This window comes from Rhineura floridana, chromosome 15 (assembly GCF_030035675.1).
Source record: "Rhineura floridana isolate rRhiFlo1 chromosome 15, rRhiFlo1.hap2, whole genome shotgun sequence".
Lineage (NCBI taxonomy): Eukaryota > Metazoa > Chordata > Lepidosauria > Squamata > Rhineuridae > Rhineura > Rhineura floridana.
The window spans coordinates 24,444,443-24,461,435 of record NC_084494.1 but is presented as its reverse complement, the minus strand read 5'-3'; the positions used below and the strand labels follow the sequence as shown (position 1 = coordinate 24,461,435).

Genomic DNA, 16,993 nt, shown 5'->3' with positions numbered 1-16,993 from the left:
GACTCTTTTGGCAGGGAATATATTTAACCTCCTGTTCTGGACATGATTTGTTCTGCTCCCAGATTTGGTGTGTGCCAGGGTGCTTTTAGAAAAATTTACTCTTTGCTCGGGTGCTGAGGCCAGGCCAGCTAGAACCCAGCTTGGTTTCTTCATACCATCTAAACCAGATATAGCTGTGTTGGTGTTGAACCAGTGCCTGGAGGTCGTTATGGGTTAGATGAAGGCCAGCAAACTGAAGCTGAATCCTGACGACAGACACTGTTAGTAGGTGGCTTTCTTGTCTAGGAAATGGGTGTTCAGCCTATTCTGGTTAGGGTTGCACTCCCCCTAAAGGAGTATGCATGTAGTCTGTGTGTGCACTTACAACCATCTTTGTCAGGCTCAAGTGGCTCCGCTGACAACTAGTGCCTATTTTCAACTCTAGCTGGTTCATCAGCTGTAGCCGTTCTTGGTCTGAGCCAGCCTGACCACAGCCCTTCATGCAGTGGTAACCTCTCGCCTTCATTTCTGTAATGCACTATGTGTAAGGCTACCTGGACACTGCAGCTATTGCAAAATGTTGCTACTTTGTATTGGCTGGCACTTTGAGATGCTACATACCAATTATGGAGGATCTACACTGGTTGTCTGTACATCACAGGGTCCAATTTAAGATGTTGGTGTTAATATATAATGCTCTGAACAACTTGGGCCCTAGGTATTTGAGGGAGCACCCCTCCCAATATCAGGCCACCCAGACTCGGAGGTTCAGCAGCGAAGGGCTTTCTCATTATTGTTCTGGCAAGTGTTGCTCACTGTGTGGGGGTGCAGGATAGATAATTGTACCCCAAGTATGGAACTCCCTTACCCTGGAGGCATTGGTGGCCATATCATTGATGACCTTTAATTGCCAAATTAAAACATGCTTGTTCTCCCAGGCTTTTGGAGGATCTGGTTAAATTAGCTCTGATCTTAATGTTGTTGCCCGTTAGATTTTTTTTGTTATATGTGTGTGATATTTTTTAAATGCTTTAAAAAAATTGTTCTGGAAACAGCCTTGGGACCGCTATTGTGGTGAAACGTGTTGTATAAATATTGTAAATAATAAATTTGAAGAAACATCAGCCATAGGGTGTAGGGAGTCTCTTCTTTTGTTCTGTAACAAAAGATGTACATGTAGAAGTCAGTCTGTGCTGAAAGGGAAAGTCACTTTATTCAAACATTTTTATTGATTGATTGATTGATTTTTTTAAAGTTGCTTTTCTGAGTAATCCCATTCAGAGTGGCTTACAACAGCTAAACACCCCACAATGAGTGAATGATAGACAGACTACCTAATAAACAACCCAGTAAAAACAAAACAGTATAATTCTAGCCAATAAAGCAAGCATATTTTTGTAAGCTACTTTAGAGACCCAAATGGTAGAAAGATGGGATATATAAATCTGTTCAAATAAATAAAGGTTGCTATAGTGTATATGGTGGTGATCTTTGAATCTGGAGTTCAGTGGTTTTGTGTGGGTGCTGCTGGTGTTGATGCAAATCTTCCAAAGAAATCCTGAAAACTGTAACTCTGAAAACCGGTGATTTTATGGTTTTGGTTCTTGTTCCTTTGGTTGACAGTGCAGATGTGTGGCTTCAATTCTGATCTGTGTAGGTGAAGAATAGCTCTGAGTTGTGTGTTTGTAGCACAGTGAATAACAATGGCCAGTGTATGTCTTTGTTGCATAGTATGGACTTTAACATAGCTACTGTAATGTCCTGCCTGAAGTTGAAGAATTTGGACTCAACTGTGGGTTTTTTCTTTTTATTAAAGTAATAGACAGATTCAGTGCAGAGCGCCTCATGTAACTAATTATGCTTACTAAGTACTCTGCATCTCTCTAGCACTAACTAAGCATGACTTCGCAACTCTTAAGACGTTGACTCAGCAACTGCTTCCCCCCCCCCAGTCTACTTAAGTAGGCTGGGAGCGCATGTGTGAGGGGAGACTCTGCCTTAGCTGAGTCTGGTGAATCTCCCTCCTCATGCGTCTTCGAGCGCGGGGCGAAGGTGAAGCCTCAGCCAGTTTCCCGTCTTCCATTGGAGGGGGGCTGCTAACTGTCAGTTCAGGCATGGGTAGTGGGAGTACACCTGGCTGAGAAGCATCTGACAGGCCAGTCTGAGCTCCCACAGGGCTGTCCAGAGTTGTGGGGGCTGTAGTGTCAAGGATGGGGGTCAGGATGCCCTCTAAGTCTATTCCAATGCTTGGCCCTTCTCTGAGTGGTTCATCCCAGCCCAAGTCCTCATCCTCCCTCTTGACCTCATCCATCCACCCCCTCCCAGCAAGGGTCACGACGTGTAATGGCACATTCTGTTTATTGCAGCAGGATAGAGAAGACCTCCTGAAAGTAGCTTTGCTTATGCAGAGAAACATGGTCTTGAATGAAACTTTTTACAATATAATTATTTGCATTTTGTTTTGAAAGATTGCAAAGGTGGATTGCAAAGAGGTCCTGGATATGATATGTAATCTGGAAGCTGAAGGTCAAGATAGTACTGCATTCATTCTTTGTACAACATACCTCACTCAGCAGCTTCAAACTGCAAATGTGTACTGCTCTTGGTAAGTGCTATGTCCAGATATTATTCTCAAATGTGTGTGCATTTGGTTTTCTGGCTTACGTAGGCCCCGAGGTAGCTTATGCTAAAAGATATGGCAATGCTTCCTTCTGTGTGAATGAAATGCATTTCTTTTTTTAAAAATCCCGAATCCGCTCTATTTTGTGTGGCATTACAACTGCAAGTACATCTCTCCCAATTCTCAAGAACTTCTAGAGTATTCTCTCTTAGCAAAATCCACGTCACTGAACAAACTAAAGTTAGCCATATAATGAATGAATGAATGAATAAATAAAATTTATTACGGTCAAAGACCAGCATACAAATGTAAATCATCAGATCATCAAAATATCAATACAAAAAGTTAGCCATATAGAACTTCAGGCATTCAGGTGATCCTCCAAACTGTAATTTAGAGGATCAAAAATGTGTGTTGATGAACACTGGCCGCCTCTCCCTCAGATCAGATGGGAAGGAGCTTAGGCGTTTCTGCTTAGCAGCAAACCATAGTTTGTTTGCAGATTGAGATTCCAAAACACAGCTTGCCACTTAGTCAGAAGCAGAAACCTATAATCTCCTTCCTTTGCAAGGCTTGCTACTCTTCTTTCTTTCGATTCTCCATATTATGGAAGATTGTCTGAAGGTAGCCTATGACTTCTAAAAAGTCGAATTGCTATGCAATTCTCTATAGAAATATATATTCCTAAAGTAATCCTGTGTTTTAAATTTAGTATATGATTTGACCCAAATAATTAACCTTGATGCTCCAAATGAACATCTTTTGAGGAATAGGCTGACAGTCAGGAATGTTGATTCTCAGAAATGTGCTTAACAAGGATGTTACAGTTATTGCACATTACAAAAGAAAACAGGAGTAGTTATAAATAATAAGCGTAGACTGAGTAGAGGAAGGGCTTTTGAGGAAGGGCCATTGCTCAGTAGTAGAGCATCTGCCTGGCATGCAGAAGGTTCCAAGCTCAATCCTTGGTATCTCCAGATAAGGCTGGGAGAGACTCCTGCCTGAAGCCCTGGACAGCTGCTGACAGTAAGTGTAGATGGCACCTGGCTATAGATGGACCACTGGTCTGACAGTATAAGGCAGCTTCCTATGTTCCTAGAGAACAGGAGATGATATAGTTGAAATAGGGCACAATGAGATGAGGAATGAAAATAAGGCCTCAAGAGAGGGTTGTTTCTGATCAATGAATGTGCCCTCATATCAGGTCAAACCTGATCTGGATGCAGGGGCAGGGGAGAGAAGGCACCCTTACAAAGGCAAAAGGAGATGAGACCTCAGAAGTGCACCAAGAGTAACTTAGTTGTATGGCTATGCTAAATAAATTACTCTTGACGTACCTTTTAAGCTGATCTTTCCCTTTGTCTTGTCTCAAGTCTTAGGTTTCTCAGTATTACCACTACTGATTTGATTTCCCCTTCCCCATTCCTTTTGTTCTGCTGGCAGAAGCAGCTTCACATTCATGTCCAAAGTTATGCTCCTTAGCAAAATCTTTTCTACCTTTTCCAATAGCTCAGTATGGTAGATTAAAGGCCCAATACCCTTAATCAATATTGTACATTATTTGACTGCTTTCTGTGTCATTTAGTATTGTGGAGGCCTGGAAATTCTACAAAATGACTACTGCATGCTATGTTATTGGACACTGTTTATGACATTTTATAGCTTAGCCATCTGAATTCTCTTGCATTGTCACTGGCCTTGTTTGCATGTCACTTTAAGTTAAGCTTAACTGTAGCTTAATGGTGAGCATACTGGTACATGGGGAGAAAATTGTGGCCACTTCACTCCTTTCCCTGCTTCTACAGGAGCTAAGCCATGGTTTGGCTTAAATTACACCCAAACCTCAGACTTGTGGCTTGTCTCCTTCCAAGGATGAATGGTAAACCAAGAACTAATCTTGGTCACATCTCATGATTTGTTTTGAGAGAGACTGGCTCCTGGTAGTGCAGCAGCAGGGGAGGATCAAAGCGGTCACCATTTTACATTCACCTTTAAAGCACAGTTAAGTTTAACTGTGGCGTAAAGTGATGTAAGAACCAGGCCTCTTGTCGAACTAACCATTTCCCCCAATTTTCTCTGTAGGGAACTGACTTTATTTTGGAGCAAATTGCAAAGAAGAATTGACTCCTCTTTAGATTCCTTTCTGGAGCGCTGTCGGCAGTTTGGCATCATTGCTAGGACGTTGCAGCACTTGTTCTTCCTGATAAGAGTTATACAAGCTGAAGTAAGTGCCTGTTTGTGGTTTGACTATTACAGGCGGGCCCCACTTATACAGCAGGTTCCGTTCCGGACTGCCGCCATAAAGTGGAAATCGTCGTAAAGCGGAACCCATTGAGTATAATGGGGTGCATCGTGCAAAAATGCCGCAAAAGCACAAAACTGGCTTTAAAACAGGGAATTTCCTGCCGCCGCATTAGCGGAACGCCAGAAAGCGAAGCACCAGTAAGCGGGGCCCTACTGTATTGTTATCCAAATTTTTGGATGGAGAAAATGTAGCACAGGATTAACAAGTCTACTTTCTACATGTACAAAAATACAGTAACTTTTTGGTGCATCCTGTTGTTGGTTACCCTAAATATGTCCTTACTGAGAAAGACTGATGGCTGAGCACATGAAAAATTGAACACCTGAACTTTTCAGCTGCAGCTCAAGATGGATCTCTGGACTTCTCACTTGCTCGTTTGTTCTTTTTTACTCCTACCTTCAGCCAAGTACATCTCCTACCATTTCTGTCTCCTCCCTATTTGAGTTCCCACTGCTCCAGGCTGCCTTTGCGTCTGTCATAGATAAGGAGTACTTGCATAGTGCAACTTCCTATCTCTCAAGGCCTCCTATTCTAGTTCTTAGATGACCATGGAGCATAGTAGACGCAACTCGGCTTTTACTCCGAGTTTCACTGTTTTGCAGCACTCCTCAAGTTTCTGTAGTGCCTCTGTCTAAAATGATGAATTAATTCAGTAGCAAAAATGTATGAATTGAAATAGGTAGTGATAAGGAATAGTACACAAGTGGGGAAGCTGAAATTCCCTTGCCATTCATTTTGCAACAGAAGATAATTTGGAAGTAGATATCTGGATTTGATGCTGATTTCAAACTTTAAACGAGCTGCCTTAAAATTTAGATTTCTAAGTGTATCTTGTTCCTAAAAACGGGGGAATTTCTTTCAAAAAATTGAGTGTATTGCCTGCTATAAAGTGACTTTTATGCTTGAAGCTATTCAAGAAGAAGCTGGCTAGGGCGGATGGGAACTGTTGTGGTGCAGCAGTTGCAAGTACTGTTGGATGAAACACATTATCTTGACCCAGCCCAGTCTGGGTTCAGGCCTGGTTATGAGACTGAATCAGCCTTGGTTGCCCTGATGGATGCCCTTTATTGGGAGAAGGACGCGGGAGTGTGACCCTGTTACTCTTACTTGATCTCTCAGCGGCTGAAAGAGTAGGTCCATAGTCTGGGGTGCTCCTGGATCCATCTTTGTTGCTAGAGGCCCAGGTGACCTCTGTGGCTAGGAGTGCCTTTTACCAGCTTCAGCTGGTAAGACAGCTGCAGCTGTTTCTGGTCCTGGATAGCCTGACCACTGTTGTCCACACACTGGTAACCTCCAGCTTGATTACTGTAATGCACTCTATGTGGGGCTGCCCTTGAGTTTTGTCCGGAAGCTGCGGCTGGTGCAAAATGCGGCAACGAGACTGCTCACTGGGGCAGGGTATCCTCAACATGTAACCTCACTGCTGAAAGAATTGCACTGTGGCTGCCCATTTGCTACCGGGCCAAGTTCAAGGTTCTAGTCTTGGTGTACAAAGCCCTGTACAGCTCGGGACCAGGATGTCTGAAAGACACTTACCCCTTACATACCCAGTCGATCACTGCGCTCTGAGGGTGAGGGCTTCCTGCAGATACCATCTTATCAGGAGGTCTGTTCCGTACAACATAGGAAACAGACCTTTAGTGTGGTGGCACCTACCCTGTGGAATTCCCTCTCTTTAAATATTAGGCAGGTGCCATCTCTTATCTTTTCGGCGCCTTTTGAAGACGTTCCTCTTTCAACAAGCCTTTTAAGTTGAGACGTATCCCAGTCTGTGTCTGTGTTGGAATTGCTTTTTAATATGTTTATTTTTTTAAAACAATATGTTTTTTAACCCTTTTAAAAAGATGTTTTAAAAGTTTTTCTAAAACATATTTTTAAAGTTGTTTTGGTGTATTTTAAGGTCTGTTTTTATGATGTTTTGATGTGTTTTTAGCACTTCTGTTTGCCGCCCTGGCAATAATAAATAATTTAATAAATAAATAAATAAATAAAATAAAACTGTGATCCCAAACATCTGGAGGGCCACGTCGGCAAAGGCTTTGACCATCTCTTATTAGTCCATCTGTATCATCTAGCCATGCAATGACTAGTTTCATTCTACCTCACATTTATGTGCAGGATAACTCGTGATTTGCAATATAGGAACAACAAATCTCGCTACTTGATTTGGTCTGACACCGGTAGATTCTAGTTGCCTGGGAATCTACCAAAGTGGGTTTGGGTGATGGTTTATAACACTTATTACCTCTTTTCTAATATGTTAATGGTGAGTTAGGAATTAAAGGGACTCTGTATGCTTAGGGTATTCCTGTGGTATTAACCATTTACATGTGTATGGTGAAATGCATAGCCTACCTGTCAAAATGAATGGGAATACAAAAAACATAGCTAGTGTGCTATAATGGTTAGAATGTTAGATGAGGACTACAGAGACCCAAGTTGAAATTGCTACTTATCCCTGCCACTTAATTGGTGACTTTGGGGTCAGTCATTATCTCTCAGCCTGATCTACCTTACAGAGTTACTGTAAGGATAATGTGTGCTCCCACGAGCAGAATTAAATAACAAATGTAACAGGTGCCCTTTTTAATTAAACGGAAGTAAATCATGGCATGCATTTGGAAAAAAGTCAGTTGAAAGAAATAAGAGTATGTATAATCCAGGAATTACTTCTTAATTAAAACATCCAGAAATCTGAAGAAATAGCAACTTGAACCTTAACTCCTCCAGATATCTTGACTAGTTTCGCAGTTGTTTTTCTGTTGTCTTTAAGAGATGTTTCTAGGGAGGAAAATTGACATCTAACTTACATTCTCTTTTTTCCTACAGGCAGAAGAAGCAGGCCTTGCTGTGTCCGTTTTATTATGTGTGAGAGCCTTGCAGCTAAGATCAAATGAAAATGATGACATGAAGACTTCTGTATGCAAAACAATTGCATGCCTTCTTCCGGAAGACCTTGAAGTTAGAAGAGCATGCCAGCTCACTGAATACTTACTTGAACCAAGTGAGGAGAGATACAGCCTACTAGAAGAGCTCTACCTGCAACCTGATCAAAAATTCGATGAAGAAAATGCAGCTGTTCCAAACTCACTACGTTGTGAACTCCTGTTGGCCTTAAAGGCATATTGGCCATTTGATCCAGAATTTTGGGATTGGAAAACTTTGAAGCGACACTGTCTCAAATTGTTGGGAAAGGAAGTTTCTGAGTCTGAGGATGATCTGAGTTGCAATGAGATGTCATTCCATGAAACCGAACTGCTAGATGGCCTCCTAAGCGATTGCGAAGATAATAATTTTGAAGGTCATGATATACTAAATCAGCCTAAGGAGAGAGTGAGAGTCAAAAAGCCAATTGGTTCCTCGGAAAGGTACCAGAGATGGCTTCAGTATAAATTTTTCTGTGTCATTTGTAAAAGGGAATGTATAGAGGCCAGAATACTCCACCATTCTAAGATGCATATGGAAGATGGAATTTTTACATGCCCAGTGTGTATAAAAAAATTCAAGAGGAAGGAGATCTTTGTGACGCATGTAATGGAGCATGTCAAAATGCCTCCTAGTAGAAAATACCGTGCAAAGAAGAAGCTGCTGTTGAAGAAAGAGAGGTTGACTAAGAGCAGCTTAGCCAGAATTGCTTCTGTAACACTTGAAGGAACTCAGCCACTCAAAATAATGCAGTGTGAAAAAGCCAGAAGTGACACACAGGATTACATCACGTTTAGCAAGCTAGAAGACTGCCATCTGCAAGACAGAGACCTGTACCCATGCCCAGGCACAGATTGCTCCAGAGTGTTTAAACAGTTCAAGTACTTAAGTGTTCATTTGAAAGCTGAACACCAAAACAATGATGAAAATGCAATGCACTACTTAGACATGAAAAACAGGCGTGAGAAGTGTTCGTACTGCAGGCGGCATTTCATGTCAGCATTCCATCTACGGGAGCATGAACAAATACACAATGGTCCTCAACCTTTCATGTGTGTGTCTGTGGGCTGCTATGCTAGGTTTGGATCAGTGAATGAGCTTCTCCATCACAAGCAGCAACATGATGATCTGCGTTATAAATGTGAGCTCAGTGGCTGTAACATTGTTTTCAGTGACCTGGGACAGCTCTACCACCATGAAGCCCAGCATTTTAGGGATGCATCTTATACATGTAACTTTCATGGCTGTAAAAAGTTCTACTATTCCAAAACTGAGTTTGCAAATCACCTGTCAATGCATATCTCAAATGGTGAAATGAAGGAAACACTGATCAAGCATGAGGAGAATGTTTCTGGAGACAGTCTTGCTTGCCTTTCAGATCTGGAGGTGTTTGAACAAAAAGACACTTCCTGTGTTCATGAGAGTCTTAATTTGCCTTCAGGATTGACAGATTCAGAGGGAATCCTGCAAATTAAGCAAGAGCCTCCAAATTCAGAGAATATCCTGCAAGTTAAAGAAGAACCTCTCTCTGATGGAGAGGTGGATGGCAAAAGTAATGGCAGTTTTGGAAGCAATATTGCATCCCTAGCCAATGAGACGCAGGCAACTTCATTGACTGAAGCATTAGACTGTGGCCAGGCAAGTCCTGGAAGTTTGTTAACTCATGAGAAAGTCTTCCTTCCATCCAATTTGAAAGAGCGGTATTCAAATGTGGCTGTTTACTTTGATGGGAAAAGATTTACCTGTGGCTTTGAAGGCTGTGGATCAACGTACAAAAATTCAAAGGGTATGCAAAAGCATCTTCGAAGGGCTCATCCATACCATTTCAAACCTAGAAGGAAGCTGGGCCTGAAGACTAAAGATATTAATCAGTTCAGTGAAAGTCACAGTACCACTGGAGAGATTAGCCCAGAGCTCATACATCATTCATGTAGAAATGCAGATTCTCCAGGCATTATAGGTTGTAATATAAGTTCTAATAGCAAAAGCTATTTAAAGGAAGAACTTTGTCCCTCTTCCCCAGAAACTTCTTTTTTTGAATCTTCTAAAATGTCAAGTACAGAAGATGCTATGTTGGAACTTCTATTGGGCTTGAAGCATTTAAGTTTAAAAAATTCTAGCAGTCATATTGGTAATTCTTCCAGGTTGTCACAGTGCCCCAACTCTGAAGATGAATCTACCTCAGACCATTTCCCTGAAGAGCAGCGAGGCAAACTACCAAAACAATATCTTACCCAGTTGGCAGCGAAGCCATTTTTCTGTGAACGTCAAGGTTGTACATGTGAATTTGTGACCCGAGAAGCATTGTTGACACATTATGTTAAAAAACACAATTATTCAAAGGAGATGGTGCTTCAGTTGAACATGTTTCAACATCGGTATTCCCCTTTTAAGTGTCATATTTGCCAAAGATCATTTACAAGAAAAACGCATCTTAGAGTCCATTATAGAAACAAGCATAAGCTTGGCAATATGACGGCAACTCAGAAATTACTTGCGAATGAAAGTTTTGAGGATATGGATGAGTGTGCTGAGGATATACTGAATGACACCATGGATTCAATATCTGATTTCTATGCCAATACAGAAGAACTTGATGACCAAGCTAATCACACTGGAGAACAGCAGTGTCATCCAAAGAAAGAAGAGCTTAGTTCTGAAACAGATGTGGAGTCTAGTGAGGAAGCAGAAAGTTGTGGAACTGTGAGGCAGACTAAACTGTCTGCTCTGGAAAGCCACCGGAAAGGACTAGAAGGAAAAGAAGGGAGGGGAAGTAAACGAACAGTTGCCAAAGGAAATTTATGTTACATTTTGCATAAATACCACAAGCCGTTCCATTGTATTCATAAAAATTGCAATTCTGCATTTACTAATCAGAAAGGGTTGATTCGTCACTACAGAACTGTACATCAGTATAACAAAGAGCAGCTCTGCCTAGAAAAAGACAAAGCGAGAACAAAGAGGGAACTTGCCAAATGTAAAAAAATATTTGTTTGCAAACAAAAGGCATGTAGCAAGCGCTTCTTATGTTCGAAATCGCTTGCTAAGCATTGCAGTGACTTTCATGGCCTTGACCATGTAGAGGATTCCAAAGTGCTCTCTGAAACAGAGTCAGTCAGATTTCCTTGTCATCATCCTCAGTGCCCTGCTGCATTTTATTCCTTCCACAAATTGAAGCATCACCTGATGGAGGAGCATGCTAAGGAAGAAGAAATAAATAAAGAGATTGAAATTCATTGTGATCTTAATGGCTGTAACCGAGTTTTCACAACATACAGCCGCTATTCTCAGCATGTATATTTTCGACACAGTGACTACGATGGAGTCTCGGAAGCTGCCAAAGAAAAACAGGCCCATCTTAAAGATGAACAGGAGCAAAGCTGCTTGGAAGGTCGGTGTCCTGGGCATGAAGAGAGTGAGAAAAAGAGACAGATCAATGAAAAATCTGAAAAGAATAATAAAAGCAAAGGAAAGCAATTATTATATAACTTCAGAACAAGGGAGGAGGCCTTGCAGATGTGCAGAGACAACTGTAATCAGACACAGTACCCTTGCATGGTTCAGGGGTGTCCCTCAGTAGTAAAACTAGAAAGCAGTATTGTGAGACATTATAAGCGCACCCATCAGATGGCCAGTATTTATATAGAACAGCAGTATGAGGAGCTTGTGTTATGTGTCGAATGTGGTACTGTGATAAATGACCTCTGTTTAGAAGAAAGTCAAGGTTCAAATAAAGAGGCAAACAGTGACTTTAAACAGGAGGTTACAGCTCACCCTGCATATCAGCACAAAGATGAAGGGCATCGTGTTCTAAACTCGGACTGCGATCATGGTGATAAAATCAGTAGAAACGGCAGCTCTTGTGAGAATGACAAGACTCAGGAGGCTGGTGTCTCTTTGCATACAGGCACTTTAAAACATATCCACAATCCCAAAACCAGGTGTTTTGAAGAATGTAGTCTAATGGAGTCACCGCGGTGTAAAACAGAAGACTTGCCTGGAAGTGATGGAAGAGAAAATATCTCTTACTGCATGAGGCCAGGTGCGCAGTTAGCAAGAGAAAAAGATGCTAATGATTGGCAGCGCACTTCTTCACAACAGAACATTAAAAAACCTCCTCCCCTTTCTTCTACAAAAGACAAAATGGCGAAGCAGTCTGTGCCCAAGCCCTTTGATATAAAGTCCTTCAAACCAATGGGGTTTGAGTCGTCATTTCTAAAATTCATTCAGGAAAGTGAGCAACGCGAGGATGATGACGATGATTTTGAAGATGAGTGGGAGCCAGCTGAACAATATGAATTGGATGTGGTGGCTCAAAAAGATAAAGACTTGAAAAGAGCTGTCACGCAGGGCAGGGCTACATGTGAAAGTGTCCCAGCGACGGCAGCTATCTCCAAGAAGAACAGTGGCTCCAAAGCTCATGGACAGCTGAGAGGAATACAGCCTCTCTTATCGACAGACTCTCCCTCGATCCCTTCTTTGGAAAACTTGAGGGCCATTTTGGACAAGGCATTAACAAACTGTGGGGACAATGCCTTAAAACAGCTTCATTATTTGCGACCAGTAGTTGTTCTTGAAAGATCTAATGCCTCCACGACCCTCATAGACTTTTTCCCAACAAAAAAAACAGATCACCTTTGTGTGGGAAGTTCATAAATTGTTGTGTTTTATTTAAAAAAGAAAGAAAGAAAAAGAAAAGAAAATAGAAGACTGCCTCCACTACTGCTACACGGGGAAGAATGCAGATTTGGTTCAATGCACATGTTGTTGAGGTTAGATTAGGCTGTTCAATTCCATGAATGTATGACATCTGTCTACAGTATTGGCTGAATTAATATAGCTCCCCTTTTAAATTGAGAGAGAAAAAACTGATATTTTGGTGCTAATTAACAGAATATTGAGGGGGGGGCTTCCTCTTGCAGAGTAAATGTGCATGATTGTATATGGAACAAGTACTTAGGGTACCAAGGTTTGGAGGGTGGGGGGAGGGAGGGAGGATGGAACTTCTTACTTGACTTGAATGTGCACCTCAGGGTGCTTTGTGTAACATATTGTACACTACAGCATCTTATATTTTTTGAGTTATGAGTTTCAATAAAAAGGAATTTTTTCACCCATTTTGGTTGACTGTACAGCCAGATGTCCATGGCTTAAGACAAATTTTGACCTGAGTGTTGGTGTGTAGTAATTTTGGATCCTGGCACATTACTTCAATGTGGCAGTGTGTTTATGTCTGACTGGGGGAAACTTATCAGGGTAGCCTGTCGAAGAGAAAATGGGAGAACTCTTAACAAGAGTCAATGTAAATTTTAAATGGTATGTCAAGAAGGAAATGAGCAGCTAGCTAAAGACATGAAAATTCTTAGTTCTTACGATCTTTTGATGAAAATATAAGAAACCTGTCAGTTGTTGGGACATTAAACTAGCCATATGGAAAAAGAGACCAAATATAGGCAGAAAGAACATTGTAAAAAACCCTTCATTTAGATATGTTTTTTGGAAGGGAACTGTGATAAATAGGCTAGTATTCCTATTTATCCAGCCATTTTCTTGGCTCTTCGTTTTGGGTGCTAAAACATAACAAAGTACTGAGTGCTTTTGATTCTTCATTTCATGTCTAGCAATATAACTGTTTGTTTTAAAGTATTCTTGATTTTCCTTCTCTCCCCTCCCCATATCAAGCAGCTAACAATTCTATCAATAGATCAGTAAAGATTCAGGAGTGCTTTGGAGTTGGCCATCATTATATTGGGTGACAGGTTTTTATACCACAGTTGCATACTATGCATAAAATGGTGTGCAGTGTATGTACCATTTGTTAGTGCTGTTCCATAGAATGAAAAAAATTATCCTCAGTTGTGTAAAAAAAAAAAGCATTATTGCTTATATACATCTAATATCCCTCTTGAGGAATTGAGACTTCCAGTTTTCTTACACTAGCCTTTCCTTAGGATGATACTTTTGTCTTTTTCTGGAATGTGGCAATTGCACCATTGATTATGTTAAGGGACACTTACTACCTTTAATATCTCTTTCCCAATTGTCTATTTTCTTTTTAATTTGTTGGGGTCAGAACGTCTGGACAGATGTCAGCTGTTCAGCTTGTGGGATGGTAGCTATGTTAGGCCTAGTGGGTTATAAGCATAGTTGGAATAATTTTCTCACTAAGGATGAACTGGCTGCACAGAATATTGGGTAACAAAGTGTGTTCTTACTGCTAATTAGCCAGCATGTTATGGGAATATAAGAATTGCTTTCGAAAATCAGACCCAAAGGTTCACTTGATCTGTTCTGTATCGAACAGCGCCAGGTCATGTGCTCTAGCAAGTCCACAGTTGGGCATCATGGAGATAGCTGTTCCTTGCTTATCTCCGTCTAGTGTTTAAAAAGTACAGCCCCCTATGAGGCTTATTGGCTCCTGATTTGTGTCTCATACCAGTTGCTAAGCAAAAAAGACACTTCCCTCTCATTCATGATAACTTTGGCCTATATTAGAGAGGAACGAAGCAAGCTTATCAACGTCTTTCTGAAAGTCGATGTTCACTGTGTCAACATCATTATTTGTGAAGCAATTCTGCCTTTACAGATCTTGTTGACTTCTCTGTTTCAGGGATTCATAGGAATTGGTAAGGAACACATTGTAGCAATTTTGAAGAGTGCTCCTTTGAAATCTTAGGATTGCCACATTTATCTGTGTGACATGCATTTTTCCCCTAAGCTTGCATGGTTGAAGCAGCTTACAAGGATCTTCTGTGAATTTTACTTTCCAATCATCTAGTTTTAACAGTGTAACAGCATTATGTAGTTTGGGGCATTTAAGTAGCTTATTTCATTTTGCCCAGTATTTGGCCTCCTGTTTCCAGAATCTGTCTTTATATTGTATTTAACCATAGATCATAAAGTATAAAACTAGGCATACAGTATTAAGTATAGGTTTCCAAAACCAACAATGAAGCTGCATCTCTTTTCTTTGTTTTTCATTACTTTGTATGGCTGGAAGAGATTCTTCATGCATCTGTACACAAGATATCTGAATTATTAACAGGAGCAATTGGGGTACATCATAACTGAGACCTGCCTGATTCAGAAAGAATAATTCAGGGGCCCCAATAATCTATGTGAGCCATACTATACACTACTGTTTCTGCCAGTTCCACCAAAGGATTCACAATTGGTTTAACTTTAGGAAAAATTATTCTTAACAAATGCAGTTGACTAAACCCCAAACTTTTCACTGAGAGACAATTCTTGCCACTCCAGAGCAACTTCCTGTTCTAACAGGCATTTAATGCTGGGAATGTATAGTATGAAGAAGAAAGAAATATTTCAGGGACTTCGAGGGTGGACCAGAAAGCAGCAGTTTACTTTCCAGGGCTTCTGATACAGTGAAGGTTAAGAAGTTACAACATTTAGTAGTTTCTATCAATGTTAATTTTGTTCCTTCAACAATTCTGTGTGAATGTCATACATTTTTTCTGACTTACTTAATATTCTGTCACTTGGTATAAAACATTTTTCTGAATGTCTAAATTGGACATTAGATACCCTGTGAATTGAAAAGGTATAGATAGCTAATATTTTCATTAACACGTAGAGTAGCTAAATGTGGGTTTACAAGTTCTGGTATCCTTCGAAGGTCCTCTTAAATGTCTATCTGGTTCTTTGACAAGTGGCCAACACATAATACAGCTTTAATTTTTTAAGGGGTTGTCTTTAGCTGCCTTTAAAATATCCTTCTTGCCTTACTGTATATTCCTGTCTGTAGTAACTTGCCAAAATCCATGCACTGTCTTCAGTTTTTCACTTAGGTTCAATTTCTACTACCTAAAATGATACCCATTTAATTGTAATAAATTTTTATACCACTGTTTAGGCATTTTGGCATTCTTTTGGTGGTTTTACTTTGTACAACTTCTCTAGAAGCACTGCTTTTAGGAAGCAGTGCTGAAGATCAATCGCACCCCTGCATGATGTAATGTTTTAGAGCAAACAGGCCAAATTAAGTTGAAGAACTAACAGCACTAGCTTCAGTTCACCCAGGAATTCTAAAAAAATGTTTTAAGAAAGTTAGGATGGATGAAAAATGTACAGGGATACAAGATTTATTTATTGTTGTGGCATGCTGTGTCATCTAGAATCTACCTTGGTAGCAGAAATGTTAATTGTAATTATTAGAATCAATATAGATTGGATTGGAATTTTCTTAAGCCTTCATGAAGGTGGCACTCTTAAGAGGGTTGAGGAACCTGTGGTCCTCCAGGTGGTGTTGGACTTCAGCTTCTATCAGCCCCAGCCAGTATGGCCTGATGTCAGACCTCATGAGAATTGGGAGTCCAACAACATCTGTAGGGCCACAAGTTCCCAGTTCTTGCTGTAAAATGTGAAGGTGACTTTTTTCTAAAAGATTATGATGATGGGTCTCAAAGTCCACTGTCTGTGTTCAGAGTTGTTTCCCTAATCCAGGGATGGCTAACCACTGCTGGACTACAACTTCCATCATCTCTGAATATTGGCTATGACTGGGGCTAGTGGCAGTTGGAGTCCAGCAACATACGGAAGCTCACAGGTTAGCCATCCATGTTCTAATCCATGATGATGGGAACTCACTAATTATGTACATGGGAGATAGATGCACTTTTGTATCTGCACAGGCTGACTTTCACTTGCTGTTCATATGTTGTAGGGCTGAGCTCTGGCCCAAGAACAGGTGCTGGGGGTAAGCCTTAGAACAAACTGCCTGAGTCTCATGCTTTGTGTATGTATTCTCCCAGGCTTTGACATCTAACTTTTATTCCCCTACAACATTTTGTGTTGCAAAATTTATGCAGAAGCAAACCCACAACATAGTCCTCCTATGACAGCAATGGAGGAACTCCTCTGTGGGCCCAGTTAAGCCTGCCAAGCCTCCCCATTTAACCCATCATGCCATTCTAGAAAGGTGCATGCAAAGCTGTTTGCAAACTACCACATATCTGGCTTTGCAAGCTCTGATGGTCAACTGATAATTTGCAAAACGCACTGTACAGGGTGCTATGCACGATGCTTCACAAGATCTAATGTTGAATTGGACTAGATCCAGTTTCCAACCCCTCTTCTAGCACATTGTCACTTCATTTGTAGTAATCGCTGTCCCCAAATTTCACCCACTTATTTACAGTTCTCTT

At 40.9% G+C, this 16,993-nt stretch overlaps 1 protein-coding gene across 1 annotated transcript in view; it reads left to right on the top strand.

Moving 5' to 3' along the window:
- The window catches only part of RLF (RLF zinc finger), a 34,082-nt gene extending 18,424 nt beyond the window's left edge, over positions 1 to 15,658 (top strand). The window contains exons 6-8 of the mRNA XM_061597987.1: positions 2,448 to 2,584; positions 4,682 to 4,823; positions 7,734 to 15,658. Coding sequence (XP_061453971.1) covers positions 2,448 to 2,584; positions 4,682 to 4,823; positions 7,734 to 12,485 — 5,031 coding nt within the window. The 3' untranslated portion in view covers positions 12,486 to 15,658. The remainder of the gene's footprint in view (positions 1 to 2,447; positions 2,585 to 4,681; positions 4,824 to 7,733) is intronic.
- Positions 15,659 to 16,993: the final 1,335 nt, after the last annotated feature.